Raw genomic sequence first — 13,827 nt, 5'->3', positions numbered from 1 at the left:
GATAGGGATCAATTTAGACTGAAATGTACATCACCGAATGCAAATCCATCTCCTCACAGAATTTAAATTTAATTTATTCATCAAATTTTAGTTTATTTGATCCCAGTCAATTCCACTTAATATTTAATATTTTTTGACTATATATTTATTTACTGTATATTCACATCACATTGACGCTCCAATAATAATAATATGGCACAAAAGCATGAACTTCAAGCAAGATGCAAAATATTCAATGAATCTTTTTGGACTTGACAACTTGGGTTAGCCAACTACTTAAATTTTCCCTAATCCAATAATTGCATTCCCTTCATATGTAGGCTAAGGAAATAATTTTTTTATTAATTATACGAAAAAATGTAGTAGTATCTAATTCCAACACATTAAACACCATTATTGGCCAAAAATTGTTTATATTATATTTTACTCATAGCGCCAAGAAAACATATTTCATTTTGTTTTGATTTTCTTTTTTTTTAATCTTTTCTGGAAGAGATTAATTTATGAAAGTGACATGTTATCCATAACTAGATATTGAGACTAGTTGGCCCAAAAAAAAAAACAAAACACTAGATATTGAGACTACAAGATTCTTCATGGCTTTGAAGGATATCCAGCAAGCATTGCACTAAAAGGAACGTCATATTTACTGAATCTCTCGGAAGCCTCTGAAGCAACAACATTCACACCAGGGAATCATAACTTTCAAGAATCTACACTCACGAGAATCAGCCTCTGCCTTTCTAGGAACCAAATACTAAAGGGAATGGTATGTATAAAAGAAACTAAATTAAAATTTTACCTTAACTTTTCTCATAGGAATTAGGGAGACACACCCACACATGCGCCCACAAATCCACAAACATATTATTAACATTAGATTCGAATCCGAAAGTTCTTCTAAGCAAGGAAGGAGGTGCAGCTACTAAGATCGCTGGCCATTAACTTTAAAATTGAAAGTGTCTAATTTGCTGGTTTTCCATGACACAACATAAAAGACACTGGATGGCCTATCATTCACTTGACATCTTTAGGAAACTTTTTTTTTTTTTACTATAGTTATTTAAATGGGTTAGATTCAAGTATTGTCAAGTCTAATTGATATAAATTTTTTAAAAATATTATTTATATTTACATGAACTCAAATTCATGAGCGTGTGCTTAAAGTAGCAATAGCTACTTTTAATAGAAATTCAAAACTAAAGGGCACAGTCGAAATGTAGCTATTCTTAAGGGACTCTTTGCTACTTTATTCACATTGACTTTTATGGTTCTCAGACAATTGAAGCATTGACAAAACAAGGGACAAGCATCCATTTGTAAGAGGGAATAAATCCCGGTCTGTGATTTGACATAATGTAGTCTCCACAAGAAGCTTCCTTCTCTATTTTCACCATCATCTCTTGAAATATGACAAGACAATGCGTTGTCCAATTTACTAGCATATGTTAACCGAGCATGTGAACCAAACTACTTCTTTTTTTTTTGGGATAAAACTGAAATGCATTACAAGAGAAGAAGATAACAACCCAAAAACAAACAAACTACAAAAAAGGAGCCAAGAAATCAATCATCATCTATCCCCTTCAGCTAGCCAAAGCGGTAGATGATCAAAGGTGCAAAAGGAGTCCTCTTTAAAATGAGCATTCCTAGCTAGTCTTTGAGCAAAGCTAACAACATTCCTATAAATAAAATTAATGGTAGCAAACCAATTCCTATTTAAAATACTAATTGCATGAGAAATGATATCATAGAAAATGATCATCATTATAGCCTCTAGTGATTAGATTTATGGCTTCTATATAATCAAAGTAAATTTCAATTTGCTTCAAGCCCTTCAACTAGCAAAGCTCAAGACCCTTGATTATACCCATAACTTCAGTTAGAGCTGGCTGTAAATTCCCAATTTTATAATAGAATCCTATAACCCAATCGCCTTTCTCATCTGTCACATTTCCACCACAAGTAGCGAAGCCATTAGTACGCACAAATCCATGAACATCCATCGTAACAAATCCTCTATCTGGAAGCTACCATTTGTCAATCGATTTGTAGGGTGTTTTGTGCATGTCAATTTTCCTAATCCAATCGAGTTCAGTTTGAGCTTTCATTAAGCATTTTTTCACATCCACCTTTAGTCTCGGTTCCTTTTGACGAAATAAGTTCGTACATCTATTTGTCCAAAGTTCCCAGCAAACATAAACAAAAGTAGTAGACCAAGTTACCTTCTTTGCAATCTCATTCCCAGGGTCGTTATTTAGGTTCCACCCAATCCATTCAAGGCAATGTTGCTGTGTGAAATCATTCCACTGTTCTGGTTTGACAATTTGTCTCCAACCATTGTGAGCAATTTTGCAATCTCGAACAACATGCATGGCTGTTTCTTCATCGTTACATCCCATCGAACAAGAGCTTGAGGATGCTAAACCCCACTGTTCTCTAAGTTTTGTAGTGTGCACTCTATTCCTTCCTAAGAACCAAATGAAGTTCTTCATCTTCTCTGGAACATTTAGTCCCCATGTTTTTGGCCATAGATTATCTCTATTGATTCCTGTATCTACAAGAAGAAAATCATAAGCAGATGCAATGTTAAAAGAGCCATCAGTAGATGGCTTCCACATAAATTTGTCACTCCCTTTTAAGACAATGGGTGGGTTAGTGCTAGTAATTCGACTAATAATGGAGGAGTAGAGCCAAAGTGCCATTTTTTTTTACGTAATAGGGCCCGCAATAGAAGCTTCAAGATTCACAAGAAGGCTATTGTTATGCACAAGATTAACAAGAGGTTTATTAATGGTAGACCAATTTTCATACCAGAATTTTGAATTTCTTCCCGGCTTACATCTTTTATCTAATCCTTCTTTAAAAGTGTCCCATACTTTCACAATGCTTTTCCAAGTTTCCGAGGAGTTTTTCTTTTTGATAACCAAGCGAATGGCATTATCAACATATTTGTACTTTGATCTCAACACTTTTACCCATAGAGCCTCTAGGTTTATGGTAAGATTCTAGCATAATTTAAGAATAATGGCTTGGTTTTGAGTTTGGAGATCTTTCACCCTTAACCCACCTGATTCCTTTTTGTATTTCACAATATCCCATGAGAGAAAGTGGATTTTCTTCTCACCCTCATGGCTACCCTATAAAAAAGAATTACTCTCTTTTTCAATTTCCTTAAGTAATTTCTTGGGGAGAAGCATGGTTTGTATATGGTAGTTCGGAATTATCATCAAGGTAGGTTTTATAAGCATAGATCGACCTCGCAAAAGATAGCAATTTACCTTTCCACCCATATAGCTTTGCTTTAACCCTACTAACAATAGGTTTGAAGTTTGAAAGGTTTTCCCTCTTATGGAACAGGGGAATACCAAGGTATTTTCCAAGATCACCCAAGAGGCTAACTCTCATTTGTCTGCTTAATGACATAGCTCTGGAGAAATTTACTGAATTGGAAACACACATATTAGATTTGCTCTTATTCACCAATTGACCCAAATGTTACAAAATCTCTCCAAACAATTGCCCATAACTTCAATTTGGTCAAAAGAGGCTTCGTTGAAGAGGAAAAGATCATTAGCAAAAAAGAGGTGTGATATGGGAGGCCCATTCTTGACCAATTTAATTGGTTTCCAATTGCCCATATTAATCTCATCTTGAATCATATGACTAAGTTTCTCCATACATATTGTAAATATATATGGAGATATAGGGTCCCTTTAATGAATACCCTTGGAGGGTTTCAATTTTTTAGTGGGTTCTCCATTCTAAAGAATTCTCATTGAGGAGCTCTCCATGCTAAACTGAATCAGATCCCGTATTCTATCGTGTAGGCCCATTTCTTGCAAGCATTGCTTCACAAAACACCATTCCAAATGGTCATAAGCTTTTTTTAAGTCGAACTTGATGGTAACCCAACCTGTCTTTCTCTTGCTGGTTCTTATTGAATTCAGAACTTCCTCAACAATAATAATGTTATCACTGCCTTGTCTTCCTTGAATAAAACTGCTTTGATGGCTCCCAACAATTTTACTGATGATGCCCTTGATTCTGTTAGTTAGCATTTTGGAAATAGCTTTGTAGCTCATATTACACAAGGTGATGGGTCAGAATTCTTTCATACACTCCAGCTGTTCAGTTTTTGGGATTAACACCAGATGAGTTTGATTTAACCTTTGAATTTCTAGTGGATGGAGAAAAATAATCTTGATCGTTTTTGTTATCTTAGCTCCTATCAATCCCCATTATTGTTGGTAAAGAAAGGCTTGGATACGATCAGGTCCTAGTGCCTTCATTGGTCCCATATCAAACATGGAATTTTTAATCTCAGCCTCAGAAACATCATTTTGTGAAAAATGAAGTTCTTCATCTGTTAATCTGGGATATGACTTGTAGGTAGCAAATTGACGCATCATCAAGCCTTTAGATTTGAAAAACTTTTGATAAAAGGCGACTGCCATCTTTTTCAATTGAATTTGGTTATCACACCAATTGCCCTGCTCGTCTTTGACAGTCTCTATTCGATTCCTTTTTCTTCAAAATTTTGTGGTAGTATGGTAGAATTTGCTGTTGCAGTCAACCCATTTTAGCCAATTACATCTTAATTTTTGGTACCACAATAGCTCTTCTTGGGCAATGGGTTTGTCATACTCACTCCATAGTTCTGCTTCTACTTTTTGGAGATATTGATTGTCTTTCTTGTTCCTAGCTCTTTCCACCCCCTCCAACCTTCTTAACAGGACCTATTTTTTGTAAGGAATATTGCCAACTCTGCTACGATTCCACCTTTCAGCTCTTTCTTGGGTAAAGATAAAATGTCTCACCTTTGTTTTATCCTTTTAAAAGGCCCCAAGCAATCATTTGATGGGGAAGCTTATTTGCTTTATCATTCTCATGTTTTACAAAAGGAGCTTGAATAATCGCTTTAGAAGTTGCAGTATCAGAAGCAAAGCCTTTACGTCAACAAAGAGGCCCTCTTCACAAAGTCCATTGATCATAAAATTGTATGATGGGCTTGTAGATCCTAGCAGTTATCCTTAAAGCTGGAAAATCTCTTGTGCAATATTTACACCATGCTTGGTATGCAGAAAAATATTTTCTGAAAGACAAGTGGGAAATTCACCTATCTCATTTCCTTTTTAGAAAGCCTTTTTTTGCATGCCAAACGTGCTATTAGTCTTTCGGCTTGGACAGGCCATCAACTAATTACTAGTGTATTGCAAGTACAATCGTCAAGTTGAATTCCTTGGCCAACAATTTGTCTAAACAATGCAAATGCTTTGTCAATAAGCTAGCTTTTGCACAATGCGTCTAACAAGCTACTATAAGCAATTATATCAGGTTTTTAACTACTAACATGTGTCTCATGAACAAGATCATGCACATTTGAGATTCTTCCCGCTTTAAACAAGCCATTGATTATTGTACATTGAGAATTGAATTTTGAAGGCACTGACTTAAACTAGCTTCATGGCTTTACCATTCTAATCTTTCAATATCCATTGATTAAGATGTTATAACTGAACATATCGTTCGCCAAACCACTTTTGATCATCCTGCTAAATATACGTCCCCATTGTTCATCAAGTAATACCCTTCCATTAAAGCATTGCAAATACCAATATTTGACAGTCCATCAGTTTGGCAATTAGAGCTCGGACTAGTGTGCATTTCCTTCTCTACAAAACGCATCAACCAAAATCTGGTATAAAAGTTAGGGTTAATGACAATATTAGGAGATATTTCCTGCCCCATCTTCCACAACATAAATCATGTGCAATTGGACATCCATCTTTATAAAGACAATGCATGATTGTATTCTACATGATAACTATAGGTTTGATCAACTCTCTTAGCTCATGCATCAATTTAATGTCCTCTCTGTTTCTTTTTTCCCCTCCCGTTTTACATTCTATTGGTTAAAAATTATTATTTTTTAAATAAGAAAAATAAATCACACATGAATAAAACATATAAATTGCACACATTTAAAAATGAATTAAAAACTGTTCTAATTTTTTACTACACAAAAATTATGTTAAAAGGTAAAAATTCACAAGTACCCTATTAATATTAATTCAAGACTTAGCCTACTCAAGAACCTAAGAAAGCATCAACCCTATCATTTGTTGCTCTTGACAAGAACTTCATGCAAATTGGTGGCTGAACTCCAGCGAGAGCAAGTATTGAAGCAGGCAGTGTCCATATTCCATCTCCACATATCAACCCAGAAGCTACAGCAGGACCAAAAGCATCTGCTTTCGCCTTGTTCATCTTCTCCCACACAAACAGTATCAAACTTCCAACACACATGTCAATGGCAAAGTATGGTCCTATATAGAAAGGTATTGCCATGGCCATTGGAAGTGGTACAAACCACCCTCTCTTACCCAGAAAGTCTTTAATCAAGTTTATCACAACGGCAGAACCAAAGAAAAGATAGCAGAACAAAAGACAGTTCTTTGGTAGGGAAGAGAAGCCTTCTACACCCAACATTGCCATGTTTCTGTACACTATTGCATAAGGAGCAGGATACTCACTAAGGGGTGTGCCAAGGTCTTTAAATGCCTTGTAAAAAACCCAGAAGACACAAGGAGAGATCAAACAACCCATTGCTGTGCCTATAATTTGGCTGACAAACATGGACCTTGGTGATGACAGTGTGAGGTAGCCTGTCTTGAAATCCTGCATTAAGTCAGAGGCTGTGGAGACTATGTTCATCATCACTCCACAGGCTGCTAGTCCAGCAAGAACCCCACCATGTGAGGCACCGGCCCAAGCTCCAATCGCAAAGATGGCTAGCTTTCCATAGGTGGATGCTAGAGACCAGTCTGTTAGTCCACAACCATAAGCATTACAGAATGCTAAGGCAGGAGCAAACAGGTAGATAACCAGTATGTAGTACCATTTCAGTTCGGGAAAGATGTGAGGAACTGTGACTATGGACACAGCAGAAATTGCAACATAGCCTGCGACTGCAAAATATGAGGGAATTTGATCTTTGAGAAAGAATTGGACGCGACGTTGATCATCATAGGAAAGTTGTGTAGGTGAGGATGAGTTTTGATCAGCAATAGGAAGACCATTCTCTCTTTGTTTATCTCTGATTTGTTTGTAAATACCAATGAGAGTATGACCTAGAACCTTGAATAAGTTATATAAACCATCCCCCAGGATCAATGATATGGCTATAAATACCTGAAGTTAACGAGGAAGGCCAGTGAATTTTAACGCGGTAAAAAGCATGTAAACCAAAGAATCAGTGTTGCTTGATGATAGGAAACAAACCTTGTAACCTTGTAGGCCATTCATGTCAGTGTCATCAAGATTAGGAGGGTACCAATCGCCTTCTTTCTTTTCTATGAGAGGCCACATAATTCCCCAGGAAATAATTCCTCCAAGGAGCACTGATACATTTATGATATATGGGCAAATCATTCCCACTCCAACATAGATTGTAGAGAAATCAAAATAAAACCTGCAATTGATAAAGGGTTATTTTATCAAGAGTGATCAATGTGATGATAGATATATAGTACTCCCTCCGTCTCAAATTATATAGTACTTTTGAAGGAGTTTCTTCATTACAAAATATAAGACACTTTGGATAGATTAAAGTTTCATTAAATGCACCAATTTGAATATTATCTTTTCTCTCTCTATAATTAACTTCCATCCCTTTTCTTTTCAATGTATTAAATGATGGGTATTTTTGAAAGTTTATATTTTTGTTTTAAAAAGATAAGGTTGTTAAGTGTTAATAAGGTTTATTGATATGTGAGATTTGTCTAAATGTGTCTTATAATTTGGGACAGAAGGAGTAATAACATACTTGTACTTAAATGCTTCGAGGCCAAGAGAAGGGAAGGCTTGAAATCCACACTGATCAGTAGCAGTATAGAACCATTGAAAAAAACCCCATAGGAAACTGAGAGTGAAGAATTTCCCCAACACTTTTACTTGCTTCCTGAGTTTAGAATATAAATATATATATATCAGTTTACAATTTATGTGTCTAAATTCTCACGCAGGTCAAATCTAACAAATAAGGGTCCATTGCAATGCCTTACTTTGCTAGCCTGGCTCCTTCAGGAGTGTGGAAGCTGTTGATGAGATGAGCAGTTGCAGTACCACTTGGATATGTCAACTTGAAGTTAATAATCATAATCTGCAAACAAGAACACAAATCAATACTGTCATAAAGCATCAGTACAGTACTTGTAAGAATCATTCTGCACAATGCAAATCAGATGTCAACGGACGATGGAGCCTGTAGTGCAAGAATGAAGCATACCTTCCTTAGAGGTACGACTGAGAAAAGGCCAATAAAGCTGACAACAAATAGAAATCCAATAATCCATCCTAATGATGGGTTTTTGAAGTCACTTTTGTCTGAAGTTTGATTGGCTATACGTTCACTCATCCCAAAGAGGTAGCTTCCAAAACCTCCTGTGTTCATTAAAGATTAGAGCATGTTAACCCGTTCTCTTCCAAAAATTAACTAAACTACATATGAATAGGGACAAAAGTAGTATCTAAGAAGGTACCACTGAAGGCAATGCCAGAGGAAGCAACAACGCAGGTCTGTATGACAGTGTTTTCCTGTCTCGTAAATGGCTGTCTCAACATGCCAGATTTGTCCAACAACTTTGTCCATGTCTTGACGAAGAAGAAACCCAGAAGACCAGCAGAGACGTTGAGGGAAGGAATAATCCCAGTGGTGAGATTCAGCTTCATCACTATGAAACTGAACAGTATGCTCAGACATAGGCTAACAGCCAGGGCTCTCAACGTTAGCTGCTTCCTCCATGGCAGCACTACCTGGTTCGTGAACACCCTCTCCAAAGAAACCTGATCTTCTTCTTTAAACTTCATGCCCTTCAGGTTTGGGTTCTGTACTTCTTCATCTTCCCCACGATCATCAAACCCAGTTTCTACCGTATCCCCATTTCCATTATGAGCCATTTTCTCTCTTCTTGCACTGAGTTCTTGAAGCAATGGAGATCGATGTTAAAAAGAATTCAAGGATTTTGGATGTAGGATTTGGATGTTCGCAATCTTTAATGGAGGTTGAATTCAATGAAGTTAGTTTGCTTTGGAGGGTTATTGGATATTTAATTATATTTGATTCCTCCGACGCTTCACATACAGGTTAAGGGTCAAACCAGCGTTATTATATTGATAAGTAATTTTGAGTTTCATTGTGCATGTTGGTACTCGGAGAGTCATTTAACTCATTATAGTGGATTTTATTTATTTATTTGTATCAGGTAAGTTTTATTTTCTTGGCCTGGAATTATTTAAGTTTTATTTGATTCTAGTTTTGACGGAACGTAAGGAAACTCTGAGAATCTTGCGTTAGTTCGTTCAGAACGGGTTGTTTTAATTAATTATTTAAAGTTAAAACTGACAAAAGTCTATTCTAAAATAGGCAGTGGTGGCTCCACGATTTCTTTTTTCTTGTTAACAATATTTTAATTAGCAATATTATTGGCTGCTAATTAGGATAGTATTACGCATTTTCGTTTGGGACTTCATATAAGATAGGGTTGAGAATGGTTTTGGCTATTCAACTTTGGGCTTAAAGTATGTGGGTCGTGCGAATTTGATTTGAAGTCATTCTTTATTTTTGAACGGTTAAAATTTAACATCTTTTCATCATACCATTCAAGCATAGTTTAGAATATGTTTGGTTAGGTTCTTTAAAAGTTAAAGAATAAAAAATAATCTAAAATTAAATTTGGAATACACTAGTAAATCTTACACAAACAGTTTGCGAGAAAAATAACTATTAATCCTATAATATAAGTCTTCTAATATTTAGTATTAATTATATCATATTTATAATGTAACTAGATTTATTCGAGTTTTAATATTTAAAAAATAAAAATAAAATAAAAATATAAAAAATAATATATTTGAGTTCACTTAGGATCAAAATTTATTATTTATTTAAATTAAATCTAAATAGCATCTTATTTTATTTTAAATTTCATCTTGCATATACATATTAAATACATAAATAATTACTTATTTTATTTTAATTGTATTGCTCTTGAGATGAATATGCAAATATTTTAAACTTGTGCTCTTCTTTTAATCAAATATATGGAAAATTTTAAAATTAAATTAAAAAACTAATTATAATTAATTTGTTTGCCAATCCCCGTCTAGTTAATTGGAGAATATGATTTATCCCCAACAATTATTATTAAACCTATCACTTGTTGCTCTTATAAATTAAAATATAAATAACAACTTCTCATTTCTTATGTGTTGCTGTCATGCATAATAAAAAATATAAATATTTCTTTAATTTCTCACCTCTTTCAAATTAAAATAAAATTAATTTAATCTCTTTTAGAATATGTTGACCCATTCATCACCCTAAGAAAAATAAAAAAGTACTATAATAAATCACATACTATAATTTATGTCATAATAATATTTATAAATCATAATTATAACACAAATTTAAAAATAAATATACTATAATTAGCCATAAACATCAACTTATGTTACCTCCATATTAGATCTCATACATACTCCCGGCCAAAAATGTAAGGCATTTTTTGAGGAATTGGATATTTAAAAATATAAAATATTTTTAATTTTTTAAGATATCTTTTTTTAAAAGTGCCCCTATTAATAATAAATTTATATTTATTGTAGGTTGTTTGATAAAAATAAATTTAAACAAATAGAGTTAGTTTAAAATTAAGTAATTATTTTATTACAGGGTAAAATTTTGTTAAAAATATCTTATATTTTTAAACGAAGAGAGTATCATTTTTACTATGAGTCTCATATCATTAATTTTTTTTTACTATGAGTCCCACACCTTTTTTTTTTATTTTTATTATGGGTCCATATGAACTTTAATATACAAATATTAAACAAAAAAAACTACCAAAAAAATTTAAAAAGAAAAAATATGGTATTGTTCATGCAAGGGATGCACTTTTCAATTTATATGATGATTTGTGTCGCACGATATGAAAAATACCGTATAAAAAAATAATACTATTTTATAATTGATAACGTAGTATATGTTATAACACTAAAAAGGATAAAAAAAATTATTGGGAACCCTACTTCTTGATGCAATAGGGTTCACATTCATGGTCTCACACCGCAGGCTCGAGCCAGGGTTTACTTGGGTTGGTTGTTTTGTTTACATACAACGGGTGTTTGCGAAATAGGATGAGATTAAAAAACTTTTGTCATGTTTTTCATCCTGTAAAGAAAAATTGAGATTAAATTTTTATTCTATATCCTGTCTCGTGTCAAAAGTTGTCTCGTCCCGTTAGAAATTAGGATGGAATTGGGACAAGATTGAGATGTCTTACCATCCCCATAAATAGGACAATGTCAAGGAAAGATTTAGATGATAATATTCATTAAAATTTTAAATCATATAATTTATTGAGTTTAAAATTAAAATAATACAAGTACATAAATCATAACAATTTAAAGAATTACATTAATCATAATTACACATTATAATAGCAATTACAAATAATCTCTAAGCTATAAGAGTAGCAACAACAGATAAGTCAAACACAATATCAAATTATTATTTTTCTATTTTAATTGAGATGTGCTAAGCTAATTATTCTTCCAAAAATAAAGTAAGAAATACGATATAAATAAAAGTTATTAAACAGATAGATATAAAAATTAATTATATTAATATAATTAATATAGTATAAAGAAAGATATCACTCTATTTACTTTATATTATTAAAATTATTAATATAAAAAATTTCAGTTTTATATAAGAATTACAAGTATTTTAATATATTATAAAAAAAAGATATTGTCTTATTTACTTTATATCATTAAAATTATCAATATAAAAAATTTAATTTTATATAAAAATTAAAAATATTAAAATTATAATTAATATAATTAATATAAATATAAATTATATTAATATTATATATTTTTAAAATAAAAATAATATATATATGTATATATAATATTCAGGGTGAACAATAATTATTTCATATCCCGACCCTTTTTATAAAGTCCGGTCCTGATTACTTTCAAGCTGAGACGAGATGGGTCACTATGATTAGGATAATATCATGTCAGCCGGAGCTCCCTAATATATAGTATCTTACAAAGCAACGGGTTCATTAATCTTACGTGGGAGGCAAATGGTCAACAGTATATTCCTTCAATTCAGGACAGTGTAGATTGTTTTCGGCATCTTCTATCACGTTTGCGAGCCAAGTTTCCCGGAAATATGAGAGAATCTTTTGTTATCCGCAAGACCACAGCAACTACCATGAAGCTTACGTTCGTGTAATGTCTGTGGTTGGTCACATTTACTGTGATTTCATGTACGTTAATGACTTTTTTCATTCACCACGCCAAGCTCGCAGCTTCTAACGTCTCTGGGTCGTCTTCTCGGAAATGCAAGCGCACTCTGTTTTCTTTCTCAGAAACAGAGTCCCCACTCTCGGCTGGGTTTCTCGGCGTTTTCCCCCCCCCCCCCCGAAAAAAAAAAAAACCTTTCTGCATGGATGATTCTTTGGGGAACCTTCATGCGTAGCAGTGTCATGGAATCTTCTTGCGGCAATCTCACTTCCAAATCTGATTAGAATGTATATTGTTTTGATCTATCATGATGTACTATGATGTACAAGCTTATAAAATATATTATGTTCATCACATAACCTTCAAGCTTAATATGGCCAAAAAAAAAAAACTTTTAGCTTAATACGTACTTTCTTTGTTGTACTAATTTATATAATCAAGCCTTATATACACCACATACCAAAATTACTTATTGGGAAGATCTCAAACATAGCATTATTAATCTTACAAAAAGCTTTCAAACTTACCTTTGCTTATCTTCTTGACAAAACGCATTCCTGCTTAGCTACGCGGAGAAGTCGTCATCTTAATATTGCCGAAAAATTTATGCTAATTAAGTTTGTCCTACTGCTTTGCTTAGTTATATCATGCAAACTATGCTTTTACCCAATAATATCTTGAATGAATTGGAAAAAATATCTAGAAATTTATTTGGGACTCTTCATATGGAAATATAAAACATCATCTTCTCTTTTGGAACCGCATTACTTCTAATAAAAAGAAAGGTAGACCTAGCATTAAAAATCTCAAGAGTCAAAATATAACTTATATCATGAAATTTTGTTGGGGTCTCATCTCTAAAGTCAATTGCCTTTGGATGCGAGTACTACGTGACAAGTATAAATATAATAAATTCATTATCTTTATAGTAATTAAACCCAGCTCTTGTTCTTTTACTTGGAGTAGTATATATAAAGTTTGGGATAAGTTTATATCTCAGGTTAGTTGAAAAGTGAGAAATGGAGATCCAATATTTTTTTGGTATGGTAAATGGTCCCCTCTACCTGACCTTCTAGTCAAATATGCTTTGCCGACCATGTTCTTCACGCTTGTGTCTCAGACTTCTGCAATACCGCAAGTGGCTGGCATTTTGATCTCTTAAAGTGTTACCTTTATCCTGTTATGTTGAGACATATTACACTTGTCTGACCTCCTACTCAACAAGGTGAAGAAGATACTATTATTTAGAGAGCATCTTCTGATGAAAACTTCTTTGTGAAATCTACTCATAAAGCGTTGGAGATTCAAAATAATAAAAATAGATCCGACATTTGGTCCAAAATTTAAAAGTGGTCCACCTACGGGAAAATTAAATATTTTCTTTGAAAGGTTGCTAGGGATCATCTTTAATCTAGTGAAGTCGTCGTTGACCCAATAAAAAAAAACACTCAGCGAGGCTTCCGCGTGTCGTTTTACTGTTTTAGTTCGAGGTCGTCGATACGCGCT

General features: G+C 33.6%; 1 protein-coding gene across 1 annotated transcript; it reads right to left on the bottom strand.

The window, feature by feature from the left end:
* Positions 1-6,066: 6,066 nt before the first annotated feature.
* On the bottom strand, positions 6,067-9,052 carry LOC129293632 (probable metal-nicotianamine transporter YSL7). The gene is made up of 6 exons (XM_054931694.1): positions 8,544-9,052; positions 8,291-8,445; positions 8,067-8,164; positions 7,829-7,963; positions 7,285-7,474; positions 6,067-7,194 (listed from the first exon to the last, which is right to left on the bottom strand). The coding sequence occupies exons 1-6, from the start codon at positions 8,959-8,961 to the stop codon at positions 6,091-6,093; spliced, it is 2,100 nt and encodes a 699-aa protein (XP_054787669.1). The 5' UTR covers positions 8,962-9,052; the 3' UTR covers positions 6,067-6,090.
* Positions 9,053-13,827: the final 4,775 nt, after the last annotated feature.

Source organism: Prosopis cineraria, unplaced genomic scaffold (genome assembly GCF_029017545.1).
Source record: "Prosopis cineraria cultivar Desert tree isolate PC_DT_omini unplaced genomic scaffold, ASM2901754v1 PC14, whole genome shotgun sequence".
Lineage (NCBI taxonomy): Eukaryota > Viridiplantae > Streptophyta > Magnoliopsida > Fabales > Fabaceae > Prosopis > Prosopis cineraria.
The sequence above is the reverse complement of the archived record's forward strand: the minus strand, read 5'-3'. Positions and strand labels throughout refer to the sequence as shown.

Coding starts and splice junctions, on each gene's coding strand:
- LOC129293632 (XM_054931694.1), bottom strand. CDS start 8,961: ATGGCTCATAATGGAAATGGGGATACGGTAGAAACTGGGTTTGATGAT. Junction 8,165..8,290: donor CAGTCGTACCTCTAAGGAAG/GTATGCTTCATT, acceptor TCTTGTTTGCAG/ATTATGATTATTAACTTCAA. Junction 7,964..8,066: donor GAAGGAGCCAGGCTAGCAAA/GTAAGGCATTGC, acceptor TTCTAAACTCAG/GAAGCAAGTAAAAGTGTTGG.